At 35.3% G+C, this 13,691-nt stretch overlaps 2 protein-coding genes across 2 annotated transcripts; one reads left to right on the forward strand and one right to left on the reverse strand.

Annotated features, from left to right (window-relative positions):
- The first annotated feature begins 404 nt into the window (after positions 1-404).
- LOC132161804 (Phosphatidylinositol N-acetylglucosaminyltransferase, GPI19/PIG-P subunit) lies at positions 405-3,155 on the forward strand. The gene is made up of 5 exons (XM_059572003.2): positions 405-521; positions 942-1,143; positions 1,988-2,060; positions 2,545-2,663; positions 2,930-3,155. Exons 2-5 carry the CDS (start codon positions 957-959, stop codon positions 3,055-3,057), a joined length of 507 nt encoding a protein of 168 aa, XP_059427986.1. The 5' UTR covers positions 405-521; positions 942-956; the 3' UTR covers positions 3,058-3,155.
- An 875-nt stretch (positions 3,156-4,030) lies between these two features.
- On the reverse strand, positions 4,031-13,609 carry PDE318 (P-loop containing nucleoside triphosphate hydrolases superfamily protein). Its single transcript, XM_059598367.2, has 14 exons — positions 13,432-13,609; positions 12,910-13,043; positions 11,538-11,658; positions 11,343-11,407; positions 11,113-11,226; positions 10,562-10,636; positions 8,602-8,640; positions 8,448-8,519; positions 7,011-7,124; positions 6,440-6,511; positions 6,319-6,355; positions 5,603-5,715; positions 4,793-4,999; positions 4,031-4,389 (listed from the first exon to the last, which is right to left on the reverse strand). The coding sequence occupies exons 1-14, from the start codon at positions 13,511-13,513 to the stop codon at positions 4,303-4,305; spliced, it is 1,332 nt and encodes a 443-aa protein (XP_059454350.2). The 5' UTR covers positions 13,514-13,609; the 3' UTR covers positions 4,031-4,302.
- Positions 13,610-13,691: the final 82 nt, after the last annotated feature.

The raw sequence follows: 13,691 nt of genomic DNA on the forward strand, positions 1-13,691 counted from the left end.
ATTTTCTTTTTAAAATTTAAATATTAGGGAAAATTTCAGAAAGCCCCCCTGAACTTCTAGCCAATTTGAAAAAACCCCCCCTGAATTTCCAAAACTCTCATTTAGGCCCTCTGAACTTTGGTTTTCTCTCACTTTGGACCCTTTTAACATTAAACTACGTCGTTTTGTATCCTAAAATTAAACACCTACCCAGCCCAAAAATGACGTAGTTTAATGTTAAAAGGGTCCAAAGTGAGAGAAAACTAAAGTTCAGGGGGCCTAAATGAGAGTTTTGAAAATTCAGGGGAGATTTTTCAAATTGGCTGAAAGTTCAGGGGGGGCTTTCTGAAGTTTCCCTAAATATTATTTTCTTATTAATAGGAGTCGTGGACAATAACCCTTAAATAGAAATGAAGGCTGTGAACTTGAAATTCCCGGAATTCCTAATTCCCCCACGAAGATCCTCTGAAGTGGGCATTGGGTGCCTCCAGGCTCTCCTCGTACAACGAAGCTTAGTTTACCAATTGCGCGACTGATTCAAGGTATGCACTCTCTCTCTCCCTCTCGAATCGCTCTTTCTGTTTCAATCGCAAAGCATGCTTTCGTAATTGTAGCATTTAATTTCCTTTTCTACATTCACCTTTTTCTGTAAGCAAAAACAAAAATTATGCACTTTTTGTGTTCCAAGTGTTAGCGATTAAATGTTCTCTTTCTTTCTCTCTCTCTCTCTCTCTCCTTTTTTCTTATAATAATATGCCCAAAAACTGTTTGTGTAAATGTTTCCAAAAGGTCCTGACACCTTGGGAGTTGGGTGGGACTGGGACGTACATGCGTACATGTGTGTGTGAATATAATTTACATATTACTTTGAATTTAGATGTCTGTATTGTCTAAACCTTCATGAGTGATGATAGCATGTTCTTTGAAATGGGGCTATGGTTGTCTTATGGTGTATGTTCCAGTTTTCACTGCAAGCCATGGAAGATCCTCATTCTGTCAGTAGTCCTAGAAGAATTCTCAGCCTGTCAAAGAAGAGGAGGGCAACTGTTTCCTCTCTGGACAAAGATGAAAGGACTTCCGGGTTTGGAGTGTCTGGAGAGCATGGTCCCAAGCCATCAGAAGTTTATGGGTTCGTGGGTTCCATAACTACTGTTGTTGCAACAGGTTCACTTCATAGATCATGCTTTTACTTCATGTTTAGGCTTGGTTGAGTTGAAGTTGCCTAATTGTTTGATTTCCTGATGGTATTGAAACTTTAAAATAAATTTATCAGTTTAATTAATTGTGCAGGGAACTGGGTGATTATTTCATTTGTTTTATCCATGACCTGGATTTTATCTTAATATATTAGTTAATTGCTGGTCAGTTGGAATAAAAATGCCCATGAGCATTACCTACTGCAGAGGGGGGACTAGGAATTTTAGTGTGGGGGGCAGAACTGAAAAAACAATTTTGTGGGGATAAAATTAATTTTTGAAGGTCTACCTCATTAAAAAAAAAAGTTTTTGGGAGATTTTTTAGAATTTTGGGGGCCTGAAGCCCCCAAAGCATAGGCTAGTTCTGCCTCCGTGCATTTGCTTCTGTTTTGTGCGTGTGGCGGGGTGGGGGTGGGGTTCAATATACTTGGCATTTTTTAGAATTTTGGGGGCCTGAAGCCCCCAAAGCAAAGGCTAGTTCTGCCTCCGTGCATCTGCTTCTGTTTCGTGCGTGTGGCGGCGGGGGGTGGGGGGTGGGGGGGTTCAATATATCTGGAGCTACTATAACATGAATTCGGCTTGACCTTGTAATGTTGCATGGACCGTAATATAAACAATGGCGAGATACTTGGCATTTTTTTTGTTTAAATCAATTTTTTTTTAAGTCTATTGTTTTGTTTGCCAGTAGCTGGTATCACAATACCAGGCTACCTGTTGTTTAGCGTTATATGTGCATTCTCGCCCATAAATGGGATTTTCTTGTATCATTGGAGGTCTGTGGAGTTCTCATACACTTCTATTGCTTTGAGCAGTTATTTTCTTGGTATGGGCATATGTTCCAGAGGCTTGGCTACATTATATTGGAATCTTCTACTATCCTAGCAGGTATCTAAGATTGGTTTCTATGCTGTGTTTTTTCAACTTCAGTCGGTTTAGAATTCTTCTATGCCATACGCATTTCCCATTGAGAGAAATTTATCAGGTGAGAGGAAACCTAAATCAGTAGAGCCTAGTTGTGTATGGTCTACTTGATCGGACACAAATAGTAAGTTAAATCAACCCAGCTCCCCCCCTGCCCCCCCTAGATTGGCTCTGTAATTTTTTTCTTTTTTGGAATCCTATACTAATTTATTAGTTAAGCTATGCAGTTAGACAATGATTTGGGAAACTTGGTCAATTTGGGCCTAACAAATTTTTAACTTCTGAAAAGAATGAATTTTAAATGTGGAAAAGTTTGTGTTTAGAACAAAAACATGTAACAAAACTTGCGAATTATTTGTTTTTAGTTGTTGATATTCTTATGTCCATAGCATTGGTGGGCAAAATTTTTTGTACATTCAAATTGTGAGGTCAACTTTATGCTTTTCAGGTATTGGGCGTTGGCAGTGCCGGCTTATCTGATGGTGACAGTAGTATTAGCATTGGGATTTTATCTTGGTCTTAACTTCATGTCGACTCCTTCCCCAACTTCCTTAAACACTGTGTTTGGTAAGCCTCAACTACTTTCTGTTATAATATGTTTTGAAAATCTTCTTGAGGTTTAGGAAGTTTTTCCTTTGTTTCCAATCAACACCATTGACTCTTGAAAGCATTTTATTCATTAGATGAGAAGCTATGAAGGCAATAATAGAATTTCATTAATCCTCTTTGCTTCTTTTTTTTTTTTTCATGGATTTGTGTAATTTTTTAAAATGTGTCTGTATGTGTATGTTTCCTTCAACTCTGTGTTAATCTTGTGCTCATCACTTCTCCAGATGAATTCAGTAGAGAGCCATCAAGCTTCCTGCCTTCAATGGATGGAGATGAGCAGCCCATTGAACCCATATCTGATATTGGCCTCGATAGAATTAATGATGTCATGTTTAATAATGTAAATTCATGATCCACACTAGGTTATGACTGTCTTGTATCCACATTAGATTTTGTTGAAGAAATATACACTATTCTTAATGTTTATTAGATTGTTGAGATTATATTCTACTGGGTTGGTGAAAGTGCTAGAACTCCCAATTCTGAGCACATGCTAATGCTAGGTGAGCTGCTTTTAGATACCCAGAAGATGTGGGCTTCGTGTGGTCTTCCAACTGCAGTTTTAAGTGTATACTTCCATGAAATTTTTAGTGGAAAAGAAGAGGAAGAGAATTTGTACTTGAAACTTGAACAATTTTGATTTTTGTTTCCAGTTAGTTTGGGATTAAATTTTCCCTCTTGGGTCCTGACATATTTACCAGTGAGTCTGTGACCCTGTTTTAAATTAAAAAAACATATTTAGATTTAGGGTTCATTTGGAATTGCGATTTCAATAAGTACAATTTTAAAAATTATATTTTTGAATTAATACTTTTTAAAATTGCGAAAGCGTTTGGTAAAACATGTTAAAAATTAATTTTTTTATCAAATATTTATTATGTGAAATCGTGATTTTGATTTGAATTCACATTTTTTCAAATAAGCATCCCTTAAACATGTTTATAGAAATTGTATATTTTTTTTCTTATTTTAAATTAAGTACTTTTTAAATCACAATGCCAAACGCCTTATGTTATGTGATATCTTTTAAAAATGTAAATTGTTCTTGCAAAATTATAATTCCAAACGTACCCTTAGTGAGTGAGAGAGAGAAATGCCTACACGTTTATAGCTGAACAAGAACAAAATATTTTCATAATTATTTTAGCCCTTTCATGTTAGTTTAATAAAAATAAGAAGATTGCAACAACAAATTAGTTAGTTTTCCTAATTTAATCATATGTTCTGAAAGATCATTTTTCAATTATTTCATCTATACAATTTCACTTGAGTTTTCCAACGGCCAAATGAACTTCCAAAAATTTTGGCAACAATATGCAAATAAATGGTTAAAATATATACACTTGAAAATATGTATTATACCAATTAGCAAAGAATTTCAGAGTACACAAATATTGTACGCTCCATTTCACTGCATCAACACCTCATCACATGAGATGGGAGATAAAGATGCAGTGTTTAGTAGTGATGAGAACCTGGATGCTATGATCTTGAGCTAATTGGAAGCCAGACAGCTTGTTCTCCACGGAAACGGTCAGAATTTTCCACTTTGAATGTGTTTCAACCATTAATTTGATGCATCCTAAGAATAGAAACCTCAAGTAATAACTAGATTTTCTTGGTTGCTTTTCTCACTGATCTTATCCATCTGCAAGGTCAGCAGCTCGTGCACTTTAACCTTCAACTGCAGAGAAAAGGGTCTCTAAATTGAAAGTTGCCAGGAAAATTTGGAAACCAAATGTTGAACAAAATTTGACAGGAAATACACAAAGTGAGAAGTTCAAGATGTAAGCATAAGTCACCATAGCAAAACTCAAGCAAAAAGAAAATGAAAAAGGAAAAGCCAATATCAACACTCTAGCTCTTAACATTTTCCCCATAATTCACAATACCTTTGAACAGAGAACGAAATCTAAGAAACAAAATTACGTTGCTACACCCGTAGAGAATACCCGAGGCAAGTAAGCTTCATTTTCATAAAGTGATAATGTGAAAAAATTCAAGTTCAAATATAAGAAATCAAGAAAAGCATATTATATTAAATCTAGGCTATTTTGAAAGGCTTGAAATTTTCATAAAATAGTTACCTCACTAAGCCCTTCTTCGGTCTTTACAGATACATGGATAGCTCCATCAGGTCCAAATTTCCGGTACCTTGCCAGCTCAACATGATCAGGATTATCATTGTCTGTGATGAAGACTACAGGAGAATTTTGAAACAGATCACATTTGGACACAACATCAAGCCACAGATGGTCGCCAAACCTCTCCTTTATTTCTTTGTATATGACAAACTACAAAATCCATCATCAAAAACTCAAAAATAAGTCATTAAAACACAAAGGAAAATCTTAAACTGGGTGAATTTTCAAAGAAATGAGAATGAACCTAACGTTTTCTCTACTAAAAGAGAAGACAACTCTTCCTCGGTAATTGAGAATCCATGGGAAAAGAAAAGAGAAAGTGAAATCAACAGCCACTCCATTCTTAACCACTTAATTGTAGGTTTTTATTTAATTTACCTACATCTTCTACAAATATAACTGATAAATGCATAAAGATGCTCAACGTAACAGATGGACAAATGAGATGTCAAAATTCCCTTGTAATGCATTATGTGCATGTGTAGCATGAATAAGAGACTTAAAATTGAAATCCAACTATCAACCAAAATCAGGCCACAATGGTGGATCCAACCACTCATGCTCGGTGATTGCTTCAAGCATTCCAAAATATAAAATTGCAAATATATACGGATTTGCTTCCAAAGTACTTGACATGTATACTCAGATTACAAAGTAGCCTGCTTTGCAATTCAACTTTACCAAGTGCCGTATAGATTACATACCATCATGTTTTAGTATTATAACCAAAATGACTCTACAAACACTTAATACCTGATCAGAAGGTGAACTTCCACACTCTCCAGTGAGGTCATGAACATATAATATTGCAGTAGGCAAATGTGACAGGACAGCAAGTGTCAACTTTTCCAAATTATTCCTGTCGTCTGCAGATCCAAGCAAGAAAAAGATGAAATAACATTGTGAAAAACTAGAAAATGCAAACATAACAACCAAACCCCTTCATGTATGTGTCTGCTTGTTTATGTGTATACACATTCGCACGAACCGCTTTGTATAGGAAAAACTAAGTAATCTGAGAACAATTATATTGTTCTATAAGTGATCAAATTTTAGCTATCCAAATATAGTTTTCAGATTTATCCAAGCTGTTTAAATTCTTGTCCCTTAACGATGGTTTGATGCTCCCAAAAAAGTAATAGTTAATCCAGTCCGCTTCCCTTTTACCGTTTTCCTTGTACCAAAACAATCTACTGCCTTAGAATCTTAAAGCCTAAATCATCTTAGGAAATGGGTTCATTACCAGAAAGATGAAATAATTTCCAATAATCCAATTACTTTTTTGAAACAATGAGAAATGTGCCGTAAAACAACTAATTAGTTTTTCGACTTACAAAGAACACCCTTGTCAGGTTAAAATAGAGAGAGATGATTTTGTACATTTGATCGCTCTGACTTACAAGTACAGTAACGTGTGCCCCTTCAACATGACCAAAGAAAAAGGGTGACAAGAAGGGAAAGTGTCCTACCATCACATCTCTTCAGCAAGCCAGGAGTGTCTGTCACCTGTGGTTGAATTTCTAGTTGTTACTAAAACGGAATACATCTCAAAATTGAATAGAATTCCACATCTTAGATTGAATGATTGACCTGAAAAGTCTGGTAGTTAAGCACTATATGACCCATAAGTATTCCTCTTGTTGTAAAGGGATAGTTGCAGACCTAAAACAGAAGAAGGGAAGAAAGAGAGGGAAAAAGAAAAAAAGATGACAGTTAGCAGCAAAAAACGTAATATTTTTTTAGTATACAATCTCCATTAGAAAAAAAAAAAAAACAAACTAAAGACTAGAGTTTCATTTTTTCTTAAATGAAATTTTTCGAGCAGTGATGATTTCACATTCACAAGCATCCATAGTGAGATATACTTGCCATGGTGTTACAATCCTTTGATGATTAGGACTAGAAGTCCATCTCTCTGCCTATCTCGAATAGATTGAGTAGTGTCAAGTTGGGTCTCAAGTATTTTAATTCTAGTAGGAGTCGTATATTTCAATAAGAGTACATCTTTTATATGTCTTAGTGTTGGAGTCTTCAATTTGTTTTGCAGTAGGAATAGATTGTTATGGCTGTACGTCTACTTAAAGATTGTTCTAATGCTAACAAAATAATAGAGAAAATCTATTCCCAAACATATGAAAATCATCAATCAATCTGCAAGTACCTCTGGCTTCCCTGTAGAGAGTGTACGGACCAATGATGACTTGCCCACATTAGGAGCCCCAACGAGGCACAGTGTTGGTGTTTCCAGATCAACAACTGGCATTGCCCTTAAGGTCTGGAAAAATTGTAGATTATAGAAAAGACACTGTCAGGAAATTTTTTAATAATGACGCAATTAATCACAAACACACACACACACACACACACACATATGTTTCTGTATATATATCTACACTATTGCTAGCACAGTGTTTCTCATTAAAATCAAGCTTCATAAGCTCTCAAATGCATTACTAACAAGCTGAAGATGCATAGAGGACTGAATCTAACAAACAAATAAGAAGCAAATGAGCAGATTGAAAGTGTGAACAGCTGGAAAAGCATGAAGAAATCAATGATATAAAACTCTAAAAAAAGCGAGCGCAAAAAAAAAATCCTTAAACTGCAAGATATGCATATCTTCCTTGGAGGCAAGTACATGTCCTAAATTGAGTGATGTGTATACATCAAACTGAAATGTTAATGAATGATTTATTTCCAAGCCATCAAAAAAACACCAATTTATTCTTGCCAAAGTTTTATAAGTTAATCAGATTCCAAAGTTCCCAAAAAATACAGCTTGGTTACATGTATATGATTGTTTAATAATTTTTTTGATAGCGAAGAACCCCTCCAAGGCAGGACCACTTTGTGTACCCACCCTTATTAGGTAAACCTTGGACTCATGTAAAGTGTCCCTGCACATGGATCGGGTAATACTCCGACTTCGCCAGTGGGCTGGCCCCAAGGAATTGTTTGCACCCAAGGAGATTTGAACCTTAGATCTCATGGACTACCACAAAGACCAAGGCTCTTACCACTTGAGCCACTTCATATGATTGTTTAACAATTAACTGTGCCATGAAACTATTACACTTCTAAATAGACCAACATTGTGCAATGTGAGAGAGAGAGTTTATTTGCATAATGCTAATATCAGCTGAAAGGTATGTAACATATGCATATGTATAAGCTAACTATAAATTACTTTTTATGCGCATAATGTTATAGAATATACAATAAAATTTGCAGCCACATCCTGATCATCTTTCACATAACACAATTTTCAGATTCATTGTGGCATTGTCTCCAAATACAGTTCATTGTCTCCAAATGAAGTTATGTTCATGTTCACTGACCATGCCTATTCTCCATAATAATTTCTTTAGTAAAAAGCATATATGACACTGTCACCATGCTACCAAAGAAGGAAAAGAAAATGTTGTCATCCTTGACCATCCATCCCTTTATTCACAAGACTTATGTACGTACAACATATAAACCTACATACCCATACATACAGCATATACACAAAAAAGAAAATTACAATTCCATATGGTATTGTTTCTTTTTAGTTTCTCTCCTCAATCAGAGACTCCTGCTTCAGAAGGAAGAATACCTTGGCAATATGTAACAAATCATCCACAACTTTTGCATCCTGATTGAAAATATCTTCAATTTTCTTCATACCCTGCAGACAAAGCCAAAACAAACAAAAATAACATTTGTCGATGTGAATGGAAAATGTATTCTGCATAAAGACAAAAGCGCACCTCACTCAGTCTGTCCTCTGCTTCACGCTTCGTTAAGGACTGTGCAGTTTATAGGACAGAAGCATGTTAACAGGAAACAACCATAAAAAAAAAAAATAAAAAAAAAAAAAAATGTTGAAGGAACAGAATTTCCACATTAATTGTAACATTGAATGTTTGTACCAATAGGACTCCAAATAGGCAGATCTCTTCAAAAAAAGATTTATCACAAGCAGAAAGGATAATAGCCAGAACGATAGCAGGAAGATGAACTCATTTTATGAGCAATAAACACATATAGATGGAAATTAAAGATTAAATCAATGCAAATAGCTTTATCAGCTTGATGGACGCAGCAATAAAGAAATCAATATCACTGCGTCATTCTCCCCTCTGAGAGAACCTAAAGAACTTTATTTTCTAGAACAGGGTGGCAAGGACATACTTAAGATAGCAATCATCAGGCTTTTATTTGAAGCTGTTTGGATATATATTATGTCCTATCTACTGTGACACTGCTGTTACATCTATAACAGCCAAGGCAAAACCCGTCGTCAACATTTATACTAAATCAAATGCATAAGAACCTTTGTTCTCATAGAACACTCCTTTTAATGTACATATGACAAAAATCAGCACAAACCACACTACCAAGGGCTTACATAGTTGCATACTTTAACAAAAACAATTTCTGCTCCATTAGTCAGCTCTTGAGGTTGATAGCTAAATTCTTTTATTTTCTCTATGAAATTTTTGAACACATTCAACAGTATATGCTAAAAGAAAAATAATTCACAAAGCAATTTGTATTTTACAAATATCAAACTTATTAAAGAATAAGAGGGTTTGTTTTTTTTTAATAAGTAAACGCAATTCATTATAAAGCGCAAAAGGCACAACCCAAGTTCACAAAAAGTATGCAAGAGAAACCCCTAGCTAGTAGAAGAAAAAAGATCAAGAAAAAAAATGAAGCTAGAAATGTTTAAGTCCACGGCAGTTGTCTAGTGATAGAGTCTTAAAGAAAAAATCCTTAAGTTCCTCTATCGTCCGTTCACGGTTTTCAAAACTCCTATAATTTTTATCCCTCCTAATACACCATATAAGACAAGACGGAACTATGTTGTGATATTAACAAAGAACCTTTATAAAAGGGAACAAAATGTTGTGATATGAACATTATACCCCACCCTAAACTAGTAATAGATGTTAGTATGCTCTGATATCAAATTTGCAACTGAGCGTATTACCCTACAAATGCTTTGTGATGAGTACTTTTTCATTTTCCTATTTTGTTCTCTGGAAAGAATTTGAGTTACCACTCCTAAAGTTTATTAAAGTCTTACAATTCTGAATCGTAATCGGAGCAATATATACATGTACACACAAACAAACACATTTACATGTATGAGTTTATGTATGTATGCATATATGCCCTGGAAAGCGATGCTAAATTCTTGTTTCCACCCAAATGAGCAACTTAGTTCCCTTTACAGTTCAGTCACATCTTTGAACTGACTCCAAGTTACACCTCCGAGTGCTATCAGTAACTAAAATCTATTTTTGACAACTATGATACATTGTGACCAAATCTCAAGGTTATTGTGACCTATCCTTGAGAAGCTATGGCGTTGAAAAATCACATGAATCCTTTTTATTTTTTGCGGAAAAATCATGTGAATGCATATGAAGTTGAAATTACATAAGAAGCTACCACCTGAAGCCTGTCAAAGGCAATCATCAGGGACAATATACAGGACGGCAGTCAACTTACAGAATAATATGGGATCCCTACGTTAACCAAGAAGTCAATGAATAAAATTTTCCAATTGAAAGTCTGAACAGAAATTAACAAGTTTCAACATGGCTTGAAGCAAGTTCAAGATTGCGACTGATGTTAGCAATATTCATGTATGACCACATAAGTAACTAAGGATATCCAAAAGTGACACAGTAGCTCTTAAATTTGAGCAAAGATTCCAACCTTGGCACAGAGGGAAGCATGTTCCTTTCCAACAGAAACCACCTTCTTCCTCAGAGCATCAACCTTTCCCAGCACCTGTCAAACCATGAATAAATCCACAATGAACAAATTCATAAAGGAACTATTCATGCAGTCGCAACAAGTAGTGCGGTATAAACAAATCTGAATATGCTTTAAGTGTCCCAAACTTAAATTCTCTTATCATGTAGAACAGTCAGAATGCTGACCAGCATTCCACACAGAATAACGAAACTTCTTTCTAAAACCAATCAGCCTAAAAAGTAAAACAGAAAGAAGAAGAAAAATAAGAAGACATTATACCGACCACATTACTGATTCAGTAAAACAGGAAGCATCCTAATACAATACTGACCTAAGTTTGTAGTCATCATATATATCACTGATATTTTAATAAATCTGTTATTGGATCATGTTGATCCCTTCAAAAGTTGCAGAAGAACCATAGGTCCTAATAAAAAAGGCAAAGCACACTGCAAAGGTTCAAAAGACTACATGTATAAAATGTTGACAATGACTTGATAACTATTTACCTCTTCATAATTTCCATCACCAAGAGTTAATTCAATAAGAGAACGTTCATAACGGTGAAGATATTTCTTCTTTGGAAAACTTTCCAGATACATCCTCAAGGAAATTGCCAGTTCCTGAATGAAAACAGGAAGTTATGTATGTCAGCTTTGAACAGTTTCCTGTACAGAAACTCCAAAACAACAAGTTTGTTCCATAAAATATCATGACAGATATGAAGTTAAGAACCAACTTTCATCAGTGCATCAAGTTGTTTTGCACCTCTATTTCTCTCTCGCTTTGCAATATTGGCAATGCCTACAAAATAAGCAAAGTAAATATCAAGGTTTGCAGCACGTTTTAGGAACCAAGTTTCACCTATTCAAGAATGTCATGTAAAACCCGATGTGTCCGTGATGAAGAAAAACACACTGCCCCCAACAAATACCCTTCGTAGGTAAAACCCTTTTTGCCTTCCTCAGTGCTGAATGAAGTATATCAACAGATGGCATCACCATGGGTAGCTTTTGAAATGCACCAACAGTATCGAGTTTTGCCAATGACTTTTCCTAATATTAGAATGTTGGAAATACAATTGCCATTAATTCTTTTGCAATATATATTAAAAATAAAACAAACTAATAAAAAATAAATAAATAAATGAAAAGATAACCACCATAAACCATATAGAGAAAGCTGAAAGTAAATCATGGTGGAAAAAAGAAACTCAGTTCAGAAAAGTTAAGAGAAACTGAGGATAAACCCCATTCCAGTCCCTTGCAACCCTAAGAAACAAAATTAAATAAATGGTATGAAACTTCACTAATCCCAAACTTGCTCGCAAGTTGTTAAGAGTAAATGTCACTGTAGTTAATCACTATCCAGATACACCAAGCGATCACCAATGCTTTGATTACACGCTATTCAGCCACTACTGCCATGGACACGAGTACACTGATTTCTTTAACCAGGCTACATTTGTTTGCTTCCAATATTATAGAAGCACTAGACCGTTGGAGGATTACCTTGACCTAGAAGTAGGCATAAATGTGTTCCTTTAGGTAGCAGGCCAGACAATCATACATTTTTAACAGCATTAAGTGCCACTTTTTTTTGTAATCCAAGCAAGATTTTTATTAGATTCTAAGGACCAACCCCTAAGATCCTCTTGATTCCTTCACAATTGACCTTACTTTTCACCCATAGAGAGTTTTGAACAATATATCTTTTAGTGCTACCACATTCTCTCCCAGTCTTCAAAATTTCAGGAATTACGTTCTCTCTAGAAGCACCACATCACGCAATGGGGAATTGCGTTCTGTCCGAATCATTAAACCACCAAAGCTTTGTGCACAGCCCAAAGTTTTCCTGACTTCTTAAAAGAACAGACCACTTCCCACCCAGGCATGTGATGTGCGAACTCCTGCATTTTATTTACACAAAATTCACCACACTCATCACCAGCTCTTACTGATGATGTCTCTGATCAGTCCCTCCCACAATTTCTCTGCAGCAATTTCATTCCATTTTGGCTAACCTCCTCAGCTCCTCCTTCAGTTCATTACTGTATTCAAGTCATCCATTCCTACCTTAAAGTCGGAAAACTTTCATTTCAAAAAGAACCGCTTCATTTCCACTACATGTAGGACAATTCTTCTCATCAACATTTGGCATGCAGAATACTTATAACATTAAACCCATATCTAACATTTGGACATGTGCAGAAGAAGAAAAACAACAACAACACCATTTATCAACCCTCATTCTCTTTTTCAATATGTTCTTGAAACTAGATAAACGATAATCATTCGAAGAAATACCTTTGTTTCCTTTTCTTGTTTAGTTTGTGTAGTGGGAACATAGCTTCCATTGACAACTTCATACGTAGTAGTTTGCAAGCTTTTACAGAAATACAGGGTCGGATAAATTTTCCAACCAGGAATCACATATAAACCTGCTTTCGAAAGCAGCTTATTAGTAGCTGAGATGAAAATCATTTCACGTAAAACTAAAAGCATCACATTCAAACTGGTATTACATTAAAACTATAAAGAATAAAACATAGAGCTTGAGCTTAAATGTCGTCCGTTTTATTTCCTTCTAACATGATTCTTAAACAGAATACAACTTAAAGCATCAAATTTTATTACTGCTTAGTATTTTGTTCACCCTTTCTTGGTACAAAACAGAAGCTTTAAAAACAATGGCAACGCAAAGATTTTTTGAAACCAATACAAATGGGTATCTGGCTTGAACCCACATCAAAATATTCAAGAATGTTTGTAAAGCATTCATCAAATTAAAAAAAGAATCAAAAGAGAATGTTTTTAGAGAGAGAGAACCTCTGGGGAATTTGGAGCTTCTGAGAAGCATATTGGTAGAAGGAATCTGGCATAGTTGGAAGAGACTGGAGGCCCTACTCATCTTCTATTTCTCTTCAGTATTTGAACTCTGCAGGCAGAGGACGAAGGTGCGAATCGTTGGTGGGTTTTAGCTCTTATTGGGGTTTTACGCCATTTTTTTGAGTACCAACCGGTGATTTTAAGATTGCCACAGATAATTGGGCTTTTATAAAAATAAAAAAAATAAAAATAAAAAATAA

This window comes from Corylus avellana, chromosome 2 (assembly GCF_965113065.1).
Source record: "Corylus avellana chromosome 2, dhCorAvel1.hap1.2, whole genome shotgun sequence".
In the NCBI taxonomy this organism is placed as follows: Eukaryota; Viridiplantae; Streptophyta; class Magnoliopsida; order Fagales; family Betulaceae; genus Corylus; species Corylus avellana.